Genomic DNA, 15,122 nt, shown 5'->3' on the forward strand with positions numbered 1-15,122 from the left:
CCGCGCCCTGCTCGCGTGCCGCCGCGTCGCCCTGCGCGAGCTGCCGCCGCGCCCCGCTCGCGCGCCGCCGCGTCGCCCTGCGCGAGCCGCCGCCGCGCCCCGCTCGTGCGCCGCCGCGTCGCTTGGCGCGCGCCGCCGCCGCCGGGCCCCGCTCGCGGGCCGCCGCCGCCGCACCCCTGCTCGCGCCACCGCCTCGTGCGCTTCCGCCGCCGCCACTAACCCTAACCCTAGAAACGGACTCGCGACTCGCGAGGAGGAGAGAAAAGAGCGAAGGGAAAAATGAGAAGCGGTGAAAATATGTGGTGGGGCGCGAGAGTTACCGCGCCGAGACAAGTGAGGCGCGAGGCGGAAGTGGGATGGCGCGGTCCGTCTCTTTTTCCCGGATGAATCGGTCCCGAATATTGAAGGAATATTCCCTTTTAGAGCCATCCCATCCCTTCTAGCCTCTCAACCAAACACACCTAAAAATGGGATGATCCCATCCCATCCCGGGATATCCCTCCAACCAAACGCTACCTTAGGTTGTGAAACCCACGCACAACTAGGGGTGAAAGTGGTTCGGATAGTTTCCATCCGTCCGGACCATTTTTCGGATTCGGATAGTTTCGGTCGGAACTATCCGGAAATTCTCGGATTCGGAAATGAATTCGGATTTTTTTTCTCGGAAACGAAAACGAATACAATAAGGGTACTATCCATCTCCGTCGGAATCGGAAAACAGTCGGAAACTATCCGGATTTTTTTCGGATATCCACAGACATTGAGCAAATTTTAGAAAAAACACGTATATATACATAACTTTTTCATGCGGAATCAAACGGAGACAAACTTTATATCAATATTGTAGAGATCGATGAGATCTACAACATTCTTATTAACTATTTTATTATTTGAGATCATTTAAGGGTCTAAATATTCATTATAATATACCATATTAATTTTTACAAAATCTCATATCTACAATTCAAACGACATCTGATGGAGATGTGTTCCATATCAAAGTTGTAGAGCTCAACGGGATCTACCACTTTGTAGTTTATAACATTTGTATTTGAAAGCATTTAAAGTATAAAACAAACATTACAAGTTTCGAAGATGTGAAGTAAAATAAATAACATCTTCAATTTATACAATGGTAAGTAAGTTATACATCTAGTAAAAGGTCTTGGGAATAGAAAATGATAATCATATTTGCATATGGATCTCTAAGAGGAATAGCCATGAAAATCGATTTTCACATACGGTTGTGGGACCGTCTACAAAATTGACGATATAAATGTTGGAGATGTTGAACTAAAATAATAAGCGATATCTCTTACTGGATCCAGAAACTCAATTTGAGGGTTTTTTATATACCAGTAAATATTCGCTACCGTATTCGTTCCATCTCGTATTCGCTCCGTATCTGTATTTGATAATATTCGATTTCATTTCCGTATCCGAGTTTTCGATTATGATTCCGATTCCAAAAAAAAAAATGAAAACGAATATGATAAAGCTAGTTTCCGTCCGTTTCCGATCCGTTTTCATCCCTACGCACAACCTGCCCCTCCTGCCTCCAACTTGCCCTTAACCCATAGACAATAGTCTACGTGGTCGGTGGTTCCACCAACGGGTGGTAAAAAATTAACCAGAAATAGTAAAACGGACCGAAGAAGTGTTGGTTTTTTCGGTGTTTGGTTTTGCCTTTTGTTTTGTTTATAGTGAAGCTCAGTCTCTAGTTTGCAAAAACTAAAAGCCCCGTATAAACCGAGCATGCTAGCACAGTAGCACCTCTCTAGTATGGGCCTGTTTGGGGGAGCTTTAGATTTTGAGAAGCAGTTGTTTGGTAGCTAGCTTCTGAGAATCCGGAAAAGCTCTGAAACCCAGCTTCTACACCTTCTGGCTTCTTAGTTCATTTTTCAGAATCTGTAACTACAGATTCCCAGAAGCTGTGGACTGCTTGGGGCAGCTTCTAGCAGAAGCAGCTTTTGGGAAAAGCTGCAGCTGGGAGAAGCTCCCCAAACATGGCCCTAGCCTTTTATGTGCGCAGCCCACCACCTTGTTGAAGGCTTTCAGCTTGCCCACTTACTAACTAGCAATTAAACCAGCACATCCACCGTTGCCTTATGAACCCTAGCCGCCACTCGTCGTACACTCACAAAGTTTACGCAGGTGGCCAAGCAGCCTTGACGGTGACTGCGACCGGGGGAACAGAGGTGGGAGGCAGACGAAGATCTACGTAGGTGGTTTTCGGTGGAACTGAACCCGGAAAAGCCAAACCAACAATACTAAGAGAATCAATTTTTCTGGACGAGACTCCCTTTAGGTTGCAGGCCTGTCATAATTGCTCCCGCTTGAAAAAATCGCTCCCCTGTAGATAGTGACCCCTTAAGAGGCCCTCATGAGAAAATAGATTTTCGTATGCTGGCAAAGGGGAGTGCAAGTGTCCCCCCACACATTTTTTCCCGCACAATTTTTTCTCCTTCTCCTCCTTCTCAACACCGCACCTTTTTCTCTTCTCCATCGCACCTTTTTCCCACTCCCTCTCTTCATCTCTTTGTTAACACTAAAATTTGATAAGATTCTTTAGTGGATTCGGTTAAGGAAAGAGCACAATCAGTCGATGGAAAGCTTATCCAGAAGAGTCCAAGTTCAAGAACGAATCATAAGACTTGTATCTATTAATAAGGCGGAGTCAGTTAGTTTCCTTTTTTGTTAGTGTCTGATTAGGATTTGTATCTTTTCTTTTATCTTCAGGAAAGTTTGAGTCGTGTCCAGTTAGGACTCTTATCGGCCAATAGGTATAACTATGTACACCCAGGATCCCTGTAATCTATCTCTCGATCAATACAACTACTCTCGGAGCATCACCACCCTCTTTTTCGAGGGTTTTATCACCGTCAGAACTTGGCACCTGACACGGGCTGCATCGCTTCGATCTCCGACATAGGGGTAAGTCATAAGTTCCGCCGGCCATGTCAATTGTATCGGTTATGTTGGTGTTGTCCAAGGCTGCATCGCTTTGATCTCTTGGATTGCTCTAGTTCGGTTGGTATATTTTTCCTACCCGATATTTCAATTCTATATTTAATTACATTGTGTTTAGATATGCATCGTTTAGTTGGGACTGTCTCGGTTAGGTCTGATCTTCTGTCTTAGCCAATATATCTCTACAATCACAATGTCACTTTAGATAGATTTGTTATATCCATCACATTATATAAATTTATCGACTCATTGAGTATTAGATTATCATATACAATTTAATGTTTCATCAGTTAGGTCCAACCTGCTAAATTGTTATTGACAATCTAAATCTTGTTAGGCCGATAGGTTCATGCTAATGTTTCATTGTAGGGTTAGCTGATCTTATCTGATGTGTTAAATTTATCTTTGATGGTTTTACTATTTTGGTTAAATTTAATGCATCATTACCATGATCGGTGTCATATTAGCTTATTCAAATCTATCAGGCAATTATCAACCTTATGCTGCATCGGTTAGGTTTGACCTATCGGGTTGTGGTTGTAAGTTAGATTTTTTTAAGTCTTTAAGCATCAATCATTGTTTCATCGGGGTTTCAGCTGGTGAGTTATCTTGTCGGTGATATGGGCCCGGAGGTATCAGGTTTAGAGGGAGGAGGCTCCCCCGAGGGGGGGAGTCAGGCCCGAGGTAGGGTGGCGGCCACTCCTTCCTAAAGACTGGATGGAGGAGGCTGCCCCCCGATGCCACGTGGCCCTCCCCCGAGGGGAGTCAGGCCCGAGGTGGGGCGGCGGCCACTCCCTGGCCGAGACTAGAGGGAGAAGGCTGCCCCAGGCGCCACATGGCCCTCCCCCGAGGGGGGATCGGGCCCGAGGTCGGGCGGCGGCCGCCCCCTCCTGTGACTAGGGGTTGGGCTCCCCCGACCCCCTCTCTAGGTCACCATGTACGGTGGGTTAAGTGTCCACCTCCAGGTGCCCACCTACCCGCATTTATGGCAGCCCGAGTAGTCGCGCCGTGCCGCATTTAATATGGTGTGCAATGCACTCAACTGGTCTGTGACCGGTCGAATGACCGATGGGACTGGGGTAGTGCGCCTGTGCGCTGCTCGTGTGTCAGGCGACGTGCAGCCTGACATGTCCCATCAAATAGTGATGGTGAGAGGTTCTCATCCTCCTATCCCAGCCGGAGTCGGTCCCCCGCTCTGGTCAAAGCAAGGCTCCTGTTTCCCAGTGTAATAGGAGCCCAGAAGTCCTCACCCATTAAATGGTGACTGACAGGGGCACCCCCCGTGTCAGGCGGCAAGATTTGACAGGCCTCATCATCAAGATGACGTGCGCTTGCTTCCCAAGTCAAGAGACAGGACATGCATTTAATGCAAAGATTGTAATCCTTCTCCACTAAGTTATGTTTTTGGGCCCATGTGGTAACCCCTTGAGATATAAAAGGAGGTCCAGGCCTAGTAGGAGGGGGGGCTAGAGCCCCTGATGATCAACACCTTCTACCCCAACAAGGAGATCTTATAATTTCTCACAAGATCAGCTAAGCATAGGAGTAGGGTATTACGCTTCTCAGCGGCCCAAACCTGTATAAACTCCTTTTGTCTCATCACCTTGGAGGGGGATAACTCCCTCAAGATGACACAGCTTCGCTCAACAAACCCTCGAATCTCACCCGCTGCCCTCGGCAGAACTCACAAAGGGGGGCCTCACGGTTCCCCGGTGGAGGAGTTCATTCTCCGACATCTGGCGCGCCAGGTAGGGGGCGCGTTCGTGATTTTTGAGGTTCTTTCGAGTGCCGGTGTGACGAGCGTCGCGGCGCCAAAGCGGGGGAAGGCGCAGCCTCCTCAGGAGTGTCGCGCCACCCCAGGCAGAAGGCTAGGCCCCCCCACATCCTCATCGAAAAAGGCCAGCGGCCAGGCTTTTGTGGCGAGTCTTCGAAATGTCCGATGGCCCCCAAAGTTCCGGCCCAGCCTCACTGAGAAGTACGACGGCGGCGTCAACCCCTCCGAGTCCCTCCAGATCTACACGATGATCATAGAGGCGGCGGGGGGTGATGATCAGGTCATGACGAGCTTCTTCCCCATGGCCCTCAGGGGCCAAGCGCGGGGTTGGCTCATGAACCTGCTGCCTGCCTCGGTCTACTCCTGGGAGGACTCTTGCAGTTGAGCTCCAGGTGCCGTCGAAGCCCGGGACCCCCTGTGCTGGCTCTTCCGCAGCGGCTAGCTTTGGTCTCGCCGGCTGGCTACGGTGCCTGACCCGGCTCAACTAATCGTCCTTTCAAGTTTCAATGGTCGCAGGCTTCCCAAATGGTTAGGAACCCATGGTGGGAGGCCCTCTTCGAGCTAACGGTTTGAAAGGTCGCGACATGCAAGCAAGGTTTGTGTTTGCTTCATTCATACAAGCGATTATTTGCTATAAGTGTGGGGGGCTACGATTCCTAGCTCCATCCTAGCCCTACGACGAGCTCTGGGCGCCGTCCACGTCTGGGGCCCCCTGTGCTGGCTCTTCCGTAGCGGCTAGCTTTGGCCCTGACGGCTGGCTACAGCGCCCAGCTTGGCTTGATCGTGGGTGAAGATTGTTGGCTATGGAAAATTTAGTCCTCGCACTCGTGCGAAGATAATCGTTTGCATAGAATTATTATGGCTTATATTTATCTCTCATCTCATCCTCGCGGTCCCGCGGTACCCATGTGTCGCGCGCTCGTTTGCCCCCCTTGGTAACGAAAAGTTTGTATTCGCTTTATCCATCCAAACGATTTTTTGCTAAAAGTGTGGTGGCTACGATTCCTAGCTCTATCCTAGCCCTGCATCGAGCTTTGGGTACCGTCGACGCCCGGGGCCCCCTGTGCTAGCTCTTCCGTAGCAGCTGGCTTTGGCCCCGTCGACTCGCTACGGCGCCGAGCTTAGCTTGATCGCGGGTGAAGATTGCTGGCTATGGAAAGTTCAGTCCTCACACTCACGCGAAAACAATCGGTTGAATAGATGAAGTAGAACACGAACAGAGGTTAACAAAAGGCAGGGGCAAGCGAGGTACGCGACGTGAGGTCGCGGGCCCGAGAGAATCTAACAACGTTTGCTGAATGTATACAGAAAATAAGTTTACAGCCTAAGGTACGGGCTGGCGAGTCGCCCTCAGGCTGGGGCGAAAAAGGCGCATGGGTCCTAGTGCTAGCAAAGAAAGAAGAAGATACCGGGCCCACATATCATCAGACTAGGAGAGTGGCATCAACCTTGACCACCTGGGGAAAGTTTTGGTTAGGGCTAACGCCGGGGGCTACTGTCGGTGATATGGGCCCGGGGGTATCAGGTTTAAAGGGAGGAGGCTCCCCCGAGGGGGGGAGTCAGGCTCGAGGTAGGGTGGCGGCCACTCCTTCCTAGAGACTGGATAGAGGAGGCTGCCCCCCGATGCCACGTGGCCCTCCCCCGAGGGGAGTCAGGCCCGAGGTGGGGCGACGGCCACTCCCTGGCCGAGACAAGAGGGAGAAGGCTGCCCCAGGCGCCACGTGGCCTGAGGTCGGGCGGCGGCCGCCCCCTCCCGTGACTAGGGGTCGGGCTCCCCCGACCCCCTCTCTAGGTCACCATGTACGGTGGGTTAAGTGTCCGCCTCCAGGTGCCCACCTACCCGCATTTATGGCGGCCCGAGTAGTCGCGCCATGCCGCATTTAATATGGTGTGCAATGCACTCAACTGGTCTGTGACCGGTCGAATGACCGATGGGACTGGGGTAGTGCGCCTGTGCGCTGCTCGTGTGTCAGGCGACGTGCAGCCTGACATGTCCCATCAAATAGTGATGGTGGGAGGTTCTCATCCTCTTATCCTAGCCGAAGTCGGCCCTCCCGCTCTGGTCAAAGCAAGGCTCCCGTTTCCCGATGTAATAGGAGCCCAGAAGTCCTCACCCATTAAATGGTGACTGACAGGGGCACCCCCCGTGTCAGGCGGCAAGATTTGACAGGCCTCATCATCAAGATGACGTGCGTTTGCTTCCCAAGTCAAGAGACAAGACATGCATTTAATGTAAAGATTGTAATCCTTCTCCACTAAGTTATGTTTTTGGGCCCATGTGGTAACCCCTTGAGATATAAAAGGAGGTCCAGGCCTAGTAGGAGGGGGGGCTGGAGCCCTTGATGATCAACACCTTCTACCCCAACAAGGAGATCTTGTAATTTATCACAAGATCAGCTAAGCACAGGAGTAGGGTATTACGCTTCTCAGCGGCCCGAACTTGTATAAACTCCTTTTGTCTCATCACCTTGGAGGGGGATAACTCCCTCAAGATGACACAGCTTCGCTCACCAAGCCCTCGAATCTCACCCGCTGCCCCCGGCCGAACTCACAAAGGGGGGCCTCACGGTTCCCCGGTGGAGGAGTTCATTCTCCGACATATCTGGATTCTGGATGTTGTTTAAGTGTTGCATTAGCTTATAAGGATTATATACAAGTTGGTTTTAGCCGATTGTAGCGAAGGTTTAATTGATTCCTTAATCATTTGGAATTGATGATATTGGTTTTCTAGCCGATGTATGTTTTAATCATCGAGACTACATTTAATATTATTTCTATATCAACATCGGTCGATTGGTTCATTAGATATTTTGCTTCGTTACATCTATACTGGCCGATTGGTACATTGGATATTTATTTATTACTTTATTATTAGCTGATTGTCTTTATATCATTGTTTATACAAGTATCAGAGTCCACATCGGACATATAGTCGATTGTTAAAAACCCTATCGATATCAGCTTGTTGGTCGATCGGCTCTTTGATCATCCATTTATATATCTAGTCAGTTGCATGATCAAACTGATTGGCACATCAACATCTCAACTATAATTTAGGACATGCACTTGAGCTAAATAGATCTCCCAGGCCTTTGTGTTTTTCACGTCAACACTCTTCCCCTTTCCTCTCCCCCTTATGTTCTCCGGCGGCTAAGGCGGAGCAGGCTAGAGCGAGCTGAGTGAGAACGAGCTGGCGGCGGCAGGTTCGGATGGGCAACAATGATGGCAAGCGGTGACGGCAGAGCTCAAGGGCGGCTTATTTGGCAATGCCACCCTCGACAGTTACTACGGGGACGACTATAGCAGACGGCGACGACAATAGTGAGCTCGACGACAATAGTTCCTCCACTCGATGCACTATCAATTACATTACGCGATAGTCCCTTAGTTAATTGATTTGCCAGATTTAATTTTTAGCCATCTGGACATAGTACAATGCTATCACTCTAGAGTTTTTCAGCTTTCTGATATATTTTAGTCAACGTTTTATATGCCTAGATGATTTCATGTTATTGCGTGATGGTATAAAGATCTTCTCTTTCCACAATGACGTATATCAGCAAATGAGGTTAAGTCAATGGGCCTGGGTCTATATTATATTATACTACTGCCGTTCTATCTTAAGTTATTTGTTTATAAGATACTAATTGATAAAATTGAACAAATAATAAATTATATATTATTATTTGTTTTCAATAGTAAGTTATATCTTATGATTGTTATATATATCTTCCTCTTATTAATTTATTGATTTGCCTCTTATTTTGTGCCATAGATACCCCAAAGTTATTTTGCTATGTTTCTTGGTGTATTAGTTTGTGTGCATCAGTTCTGTCTCATGCAAGACATGTTTATCATTAATTTTCTTGTCAAATCAGATTAATTCAATCATACTCCATTCAGTTTTTAATAGATGACACGTAAACTTTTGGACAGCAATTTGTTTTATTAAAAAAATCGTACAAATATATAAGATATGTTTAAAGTACTTTTTTGAAAAAACAACACATACCAAAATAAATAATAATTACGTATTTTTTAATAAGACATATAGTTAAATGTGTGTTTAAAAGTTAATAGCGTCATCTATTAAAAAATATAGGTAATATGCTGTAAGCTATTAATTCGTGTAGACACTGTCATTGGTTCCGCCTTACACTCAGTGGTCCATCTAAAAAATAGTCCATAGAATTTATTGTTATGCAAAGTAAGAAAACGCTGATAAGATCAATCGCAATGGGTTGGGTTCTATTTAGACCTAATCATCATCCAAATAGTATTAGGACAAAATATTTGTTGGTTTTTTTTTGTGCACTATTGAGGTTGGGTCCTATCCTAATACTCTCTTGGCTAGACACTGCTCCCTCCGTTTCACGATGTAAGTCATTCTAGCATTTTCTACATTCATATTATATATGTAGATTCATTAATATCAATATAAATATGAGAAATACTAAAATGACCTACATTGTAAAACGGAGGAAGTACTACTTTAAGGATCTTCTCTATACATGATATTTTTTACCTATAATGTGTGTCCTTTGATGTGCATGCATACTCCCTCCGTCCCAAAAAACCTAATCTAGGATTGGGATGGGACATAATCTAGTACAATGAATTTGGACAGATTTTCAGTTCAGATCCTAACTAGGTTAGGTTTTTTGGGACGAAGGGAGTATGCTTATAGCTTATTTATAGCATGCTATTATAGAATGGGTCTAGCCCTCGTACACAGAGTACGATAATGCATTGGATGGTACATACTTGTCTTACAAGAGATATTCTTGCAGGCTATGAAGCATTATTTATTGTTGGAGTCCTAGCTCTAGTGGTGGTTGTTGTGTAGATTATTGTCTCATGTTTTATGTGGACAAGAAGGAGCAATGACGACTTAGATCTTAAGGAAATTGGGGGACCTAGGCAGTTCATATACCGAGATTTGAATGTTGCGACTAACAAGTTTTTGAATGTGATTGGGCGTGGTGCCTTTGGCGTGGTCTGCCGCGGGTCCTTAGGAGGCTATGAGGTGGCGGTTAAAACCCTAATAAATGGAAGGAAGGACTTCATCGCCGAGCTCAGCTCAATTGGTGGGGTGAAGCACAAGAATCTTGTCAGGCTCATTGGCTGGTGCAGGCAAAATAGGTTCAACATTGTTGATTTCATATTCTGGTGGAGGCATGACAAAAAGAATAAGCTTTTCCTTGTGTATGAGCTGGTGAGCAATGGCAACCTTTGCTAAACGCCTACACGAGGGAGTACTCGAATGGACAACAAGGTAACTAACTAATATACACACACGCATGCTTTATATATATATATATATATATATATATTTATATATATATATATGGTACAACTTATTAAATTCTTTTATATATATGTATATTAGGTTCATAATAATAAAGGATATCGCCAATGCTCTTCTATACCTCCATGAAGAATGCCACCCGTACATCTTGCATAGAGATATCAAGCCAGACAACATACTCCTGGACAACAACTTCAATGCCAAGCTTGCTGATTTCGGGCTGTCAAGGATCGCCGACCCCGACAACAACATAGTGAAGACGACAGCCCATGGGACTAAGGGTTATATTGATCCACTCTGCATGAGGGACGCGACCATTGAATTCGATCGTAGCTCTGACATGTACAGCTTCGGCATGGTCCTGCTAGTGGTGGCATGCACACAAGGCACCTCCAGGGAACAAGTCTGGCAGCTGTACCAGGACAAATCTCTCCTGCAGGCTGCTGATGACAATTTGAGAGGCCAGTATGACGAGACGCAGATGGAAAGAGTACTCATCCTAGGACTCTGTTGCTCCCGCCTTGATGATGCTACCAAGCGGCCTACCATCCGTCAAGCATTGGCTTTTCTGGAGCACGGCGGCCCAATGCCAGGCCTGGAGTCATTGATCAACCCTCGATCGAATCTCTAAAAATTGATGAGCAAGATGCAATTAATAGCACTTAATTGGGTCCATGGATACGTACTTTGTTATACTCCATTTGCGTAATTTTACCTATGCCGATGCATAATGTGCGACATCATTGTCCTCATTTGTTATGGTTACTCATGCAGCTTCCCCTTCAGGTTATTCTCACAAACTAGAAAGGTATGTGCGCGGGGCACCTTATTTAATTAATGTTACTTGAATTTTAGTTATGAATACTTATGTGTGGATGAGTATTTCTTAAAATATTTTTTTACTCTATTCTGAACATGTTTTTATCAATAATTTGTTTGAGGTTGTTGTGAACGTCGCTTTTAATTTTCTTCTAATTACCTTTCAAACATATAAATTCTAAACCAAAATTATTTAAACCGTGTGGTTTTTAATTTATGAGATACTATTGTTTCACAACAATAGTGCTACTTCATATGGAACTATTACGTGTACCATGTGTGTGTATTTTTTTTTAGAAATCAGCATATATTACTTTGGAGTTATAGATGTCTATTTTATCTGTTTAATGGCAGACTTCTATTTACTTCTTCTCCCTCCTCTTTTTTTTTTCTCATATGATCTCTTATATTATGTGGAGAAAATGAATTTAGTTTGAAATAAGAGCGGAAATAATTAGTATGTTTAGAGAATTTATAAATATTTAAGCACCATAGACTAAAGTATAGACTAAAGTATACTTTTGTTAAGTAAGTTCTTATTATGACGTGTATTTTTAATGCATGAATTCTTATATTAACTTTAGTATTGTTTATATTCCATAATTAACCAAACTTAGTATATACAAAATACCCACACACCATACGTATTTAATAGAAATCAAAGGGGATAAAACACAACATGTACTCCATCCGTTATTTTACTTATTATTTAGGGTGTAGTCTACAAATTATACATGATTTGGTAAATAGAATTGACATTTTAGATTATCCCTGTATAGTCCGAATAGATTGGAATCCACATGATAAGTATATTTATATGATCATATAATCCATATTGTTAATTTTTATCATGATTTGTCGTAATTCTCAATTGCCATGCAAGGCTGTGACTTGCTACTTGTTGATATTGTAAATCTAATTAAGTCGAGCATATTTGTGAACTGATATGGGCTGAATAGAGTGCACACTACATAGTAAGCATATTTATGTGATGATATTAGCCATATCATTAAATTGTTTTTTCACGATTTGTTATAATTCTCAAATGCCATATAAAGCGCAAAGATATGACATGTTTCTGGTTGATATTGTAAATCTAATTTAGTGGTACATATTATTATATCCGACAAAGAATATATAGTGATATATACTCCACACTGTCATTTTTTTTATAATTTTCATGTCCGTTTGGATTACACACAAAGAATAAAAATATGACCTAAAATATAATTTTTTATAGATTAAAGTATAGTTAATATAGATCATAAATTAAGTTAATGGTAAATAATATAATTTAGTAAACTTTTTTTTCAATCATCTTAGATCTAATTTTAGTTATTTATGATTATAATGTGATATATGACACTATAACCTGTGTTTTTCGTGTTTTTTTGTCTGTGAGATATAACACAAATGGTCAAATCATGGATCAAAATAATATTTATTATTTTTTTCTAAATAAAAATATAGTAAATATGGATTGATTTAAATGTAAAGAATATAATTGTGGTAGAATAAAAAAAATTGTATATATAATTTAAAAGTTACAATAGTTTATTTATTATATTTATGTACTACATTTATCTCAAATAATATAGGAAAAAATGAGTTAAGGAGAGGGAAGAGGGGCTCCACATTATCTGCAATTAGTGAGTATGGCTGGTTAGTTAAGTATGGTGGAACTTAACCACCTAGGTTTAAGATGTAGTCTTGACATGGGTCTCATATTTATGGCTAATTATTTTTGTAGTAGGCGACGTTCCCATCAATAGCGAGGTGCTTGTGGTGACTTCACTAATTTGAAGATATATCATTGGCTCAGTCTCTCGAATATGTTTTCTATGGATAAGTGCACACGCGTGTATATGAACTCTTGTGTTTGTACTATGTTTCTCTTAAAAAAGCGGCATGCATTACCCTTCCAAAATGATTATCTAAAAAATCAATTAGCAAATTTCTGTCGGCAAAGCACGCAGTATCAAGATGTCTCGACTAAGTGCTCAAAAATCAACTGACATCACCCAAATACCCGATGTTAGTGAATATATTGTCCAAGAGCCAAGAGCTTTGATATATCGCTTTGTTGTAGAAGCTAGTAGCAACAGATCAGAATACGAACAACATCACCAAGGAGTAGTATAAAATGGGAAAAAGTACGAATTACACCCCCGAACTATCGCGGTCGTCTGAATTACCCACTTGAACCACAAAACCGAACATTTTTCACCCCCGACTATACAAACCGGACGAATTACCCCCTCGACCCAATCCACGTTGGTTTTGGTCTACGTGGCGTGCACGTGGCAGTCCAGTCAGCGTTTTTTAATTAAAAAATTGTGGGACCCGCATGTCATACACTTCTTACTCTGTCTATTCTCTCTCTCTTTTCTCTCTCGCGCAGCGCGCACGGCGAGGACGAGCGCGGGGACGGGCGGTCGGCGACAGTGGCTCGCGGCGGCGGCGGCCGAGCAGGTCGAGGAGTACCACCACGCCGAGCAGGTCGACGAGCAGGAGGACCACCACCACGCCGCGCAGCACGACATGAGTAGCGACGCCGAGAAGCTCCAGGGCGAGCGCGGTGGCGGAGGAGGCGAGGCGGCGACCGGGCCCAAGGGCGGGAGGAAGATCGCGCCGCCGCCGCCTCGCCTCCTCCGCCGGAAGAGTGCGCCGTCGCCGCCTTGCCTCCTCCGCCACCGCGCTCGCCCTGGAGCTCCTCGCTGTCACTGCTCTTATCGTCCTGCGCGGCGTGGTGGTGGTCCTCCTGCTCGTCATCCTGCTCGGCATGGTGGTAATCCTCGACCTGCTCGGCCACCGCCGCGCTCGCCTCATCTCCGCGCCACCGCCGCTACGAGCCGCTGTTGCCGACTAGGGTGGAAAAAAATCTTGGGCTCATGAGCTCAGCTCGGGCTTGGCTCGAGCTCGCTTAGCTCAGCTTGGCTTGAATGCCAAACGAGCCAAGCCCAAGCTTCATTTTCAGCTCGGTTCTGAAACGAGCCGAGCCCGAGCTGGCTCGTGAGCCGCTTGATTTGGCTCGTGAGCCTTAGCCATCATGTATTTATATGGATGATTTTATTTTCTAGTGGAGTTATTATTTGTCAATATGTAATTTATCATCTATATTTTGATGAATTTAATATATAAAGTTATTTTAATTTTACATGTTGATAATTTGTTATCGCTTTTCTTAATGATTATAAATTATATAGCTTCAACGGAAGGCTCGCAAGCCAGCTCGAGCTGGCTTGAGCCAGGAAACGAGCCGAGCCAAGCTCATGTCTTAGCTCGCTTCCCTAACCGAGCCGAGCCAAGCCAAGCCTAGCTTGTTGCAAGCCATTACAAGCCGAGCCGAGCCAGGCTTGGCTTGGCTCGTTTCCACCCCTATCGCCGATCGCCGGTCCCTACGCTCGTCCTCACCGTGCGCGCTGCGCGAGAGAGAAAAGAAAGAGAGAGAATAGAGAAAGAGAGAGTAAGAAGTGTATGACATGCGGGTCCCACAATTTTTTAATTAAAAACGCTGACTGGACTGCCACGTAGACCAAAACCACCGTGGATTGGGTCGAGGGGGGTAATTCGTCCAGTTTGCATACTTGGGGGTGTCAGGGTTATGGATACCACATACCTAATAGTAGTTGACTAAATCTCGGCAGGACCCACCACATACCATGTCTTATACGGAAACAACCTTCAGATATAGGAGGAGTTCCGCATAAGGAAGGATGAATAGAGTTCTACATGGAAACGACAAGGACTACTTGGATTGTATCCATATTTATTTCCCTAGTTCTACTTGGACAAGGGGACACCTATGGGTATAAATATAAGGCCTCCTAGAAGGAGAGGGGACACGGAACAATAGATCAAGATACAAGATCAACATACAAGCCAACATGCGCCAAGACAAGACGCCGGATATCGACTTCAGAGATAAGCATGACTAGTCCCCTACGGTGTCTACGGATACTGTCAGGAGAGATATAGCACTGTCTTTGATCTCGCCGGATGTGGATTCGAGGAGGAAGGGTACCCTGTTGTCGATTACGAGTCAGCACTTCGGACTGCCAAGTCGATAACAGTTAGATAGGCTACCCCAAATATTGTACTGGTGTGATTATGGTGAATAAGAGCAACGACTGGTTTCGACCAACTGGAGTAGGATTATTACCTGACAATTCAGGGACCCGAACCTGTATAAAAATCCTCGTCTCCATCTTTTTTACTACAATCTCGCAAATATCCTAGTACCAATGATCC

At 44.9% G+C, this 15,122-nt stretch overlaps 1 protein-coding gene across 1 annotated transcript; it reads left to right on the forward strand.

Annotated features, from left to right (window-relative positions):
• Positions 1–10,119: 10,119 nt before the first annotated feature.
• Positions 10,120–10,683, forward strand: LOC107278431 (probable L-type lectin-domain containing receptor kinase S.7; the record flags this gene model as incomplete). The annotated part of the gene is made up of 1 exon (XM_015758022.2): positions 10,120–10,683. A coding segment is annotated over one exon (564 nt), but the record flags the coding sequence as incomplete, so codon positions are not given.
• Positions 10,684–15,122: the final 4,439 nt, after the last annotated feature.

The sequence above is a fragment of the Oryza sativa genome, chromosome 10 (genome assembly GCF_034140825.1).
Source record: "Oryza sativa Japonica Group chromosome 10, ASM3414082v1".
Lineage (NCBI taxonomy): Eukaryota > Viridiplantae > Streptophyta > Magnoliopsida > Poales > Poaceae > Oryza > Oryza sativa.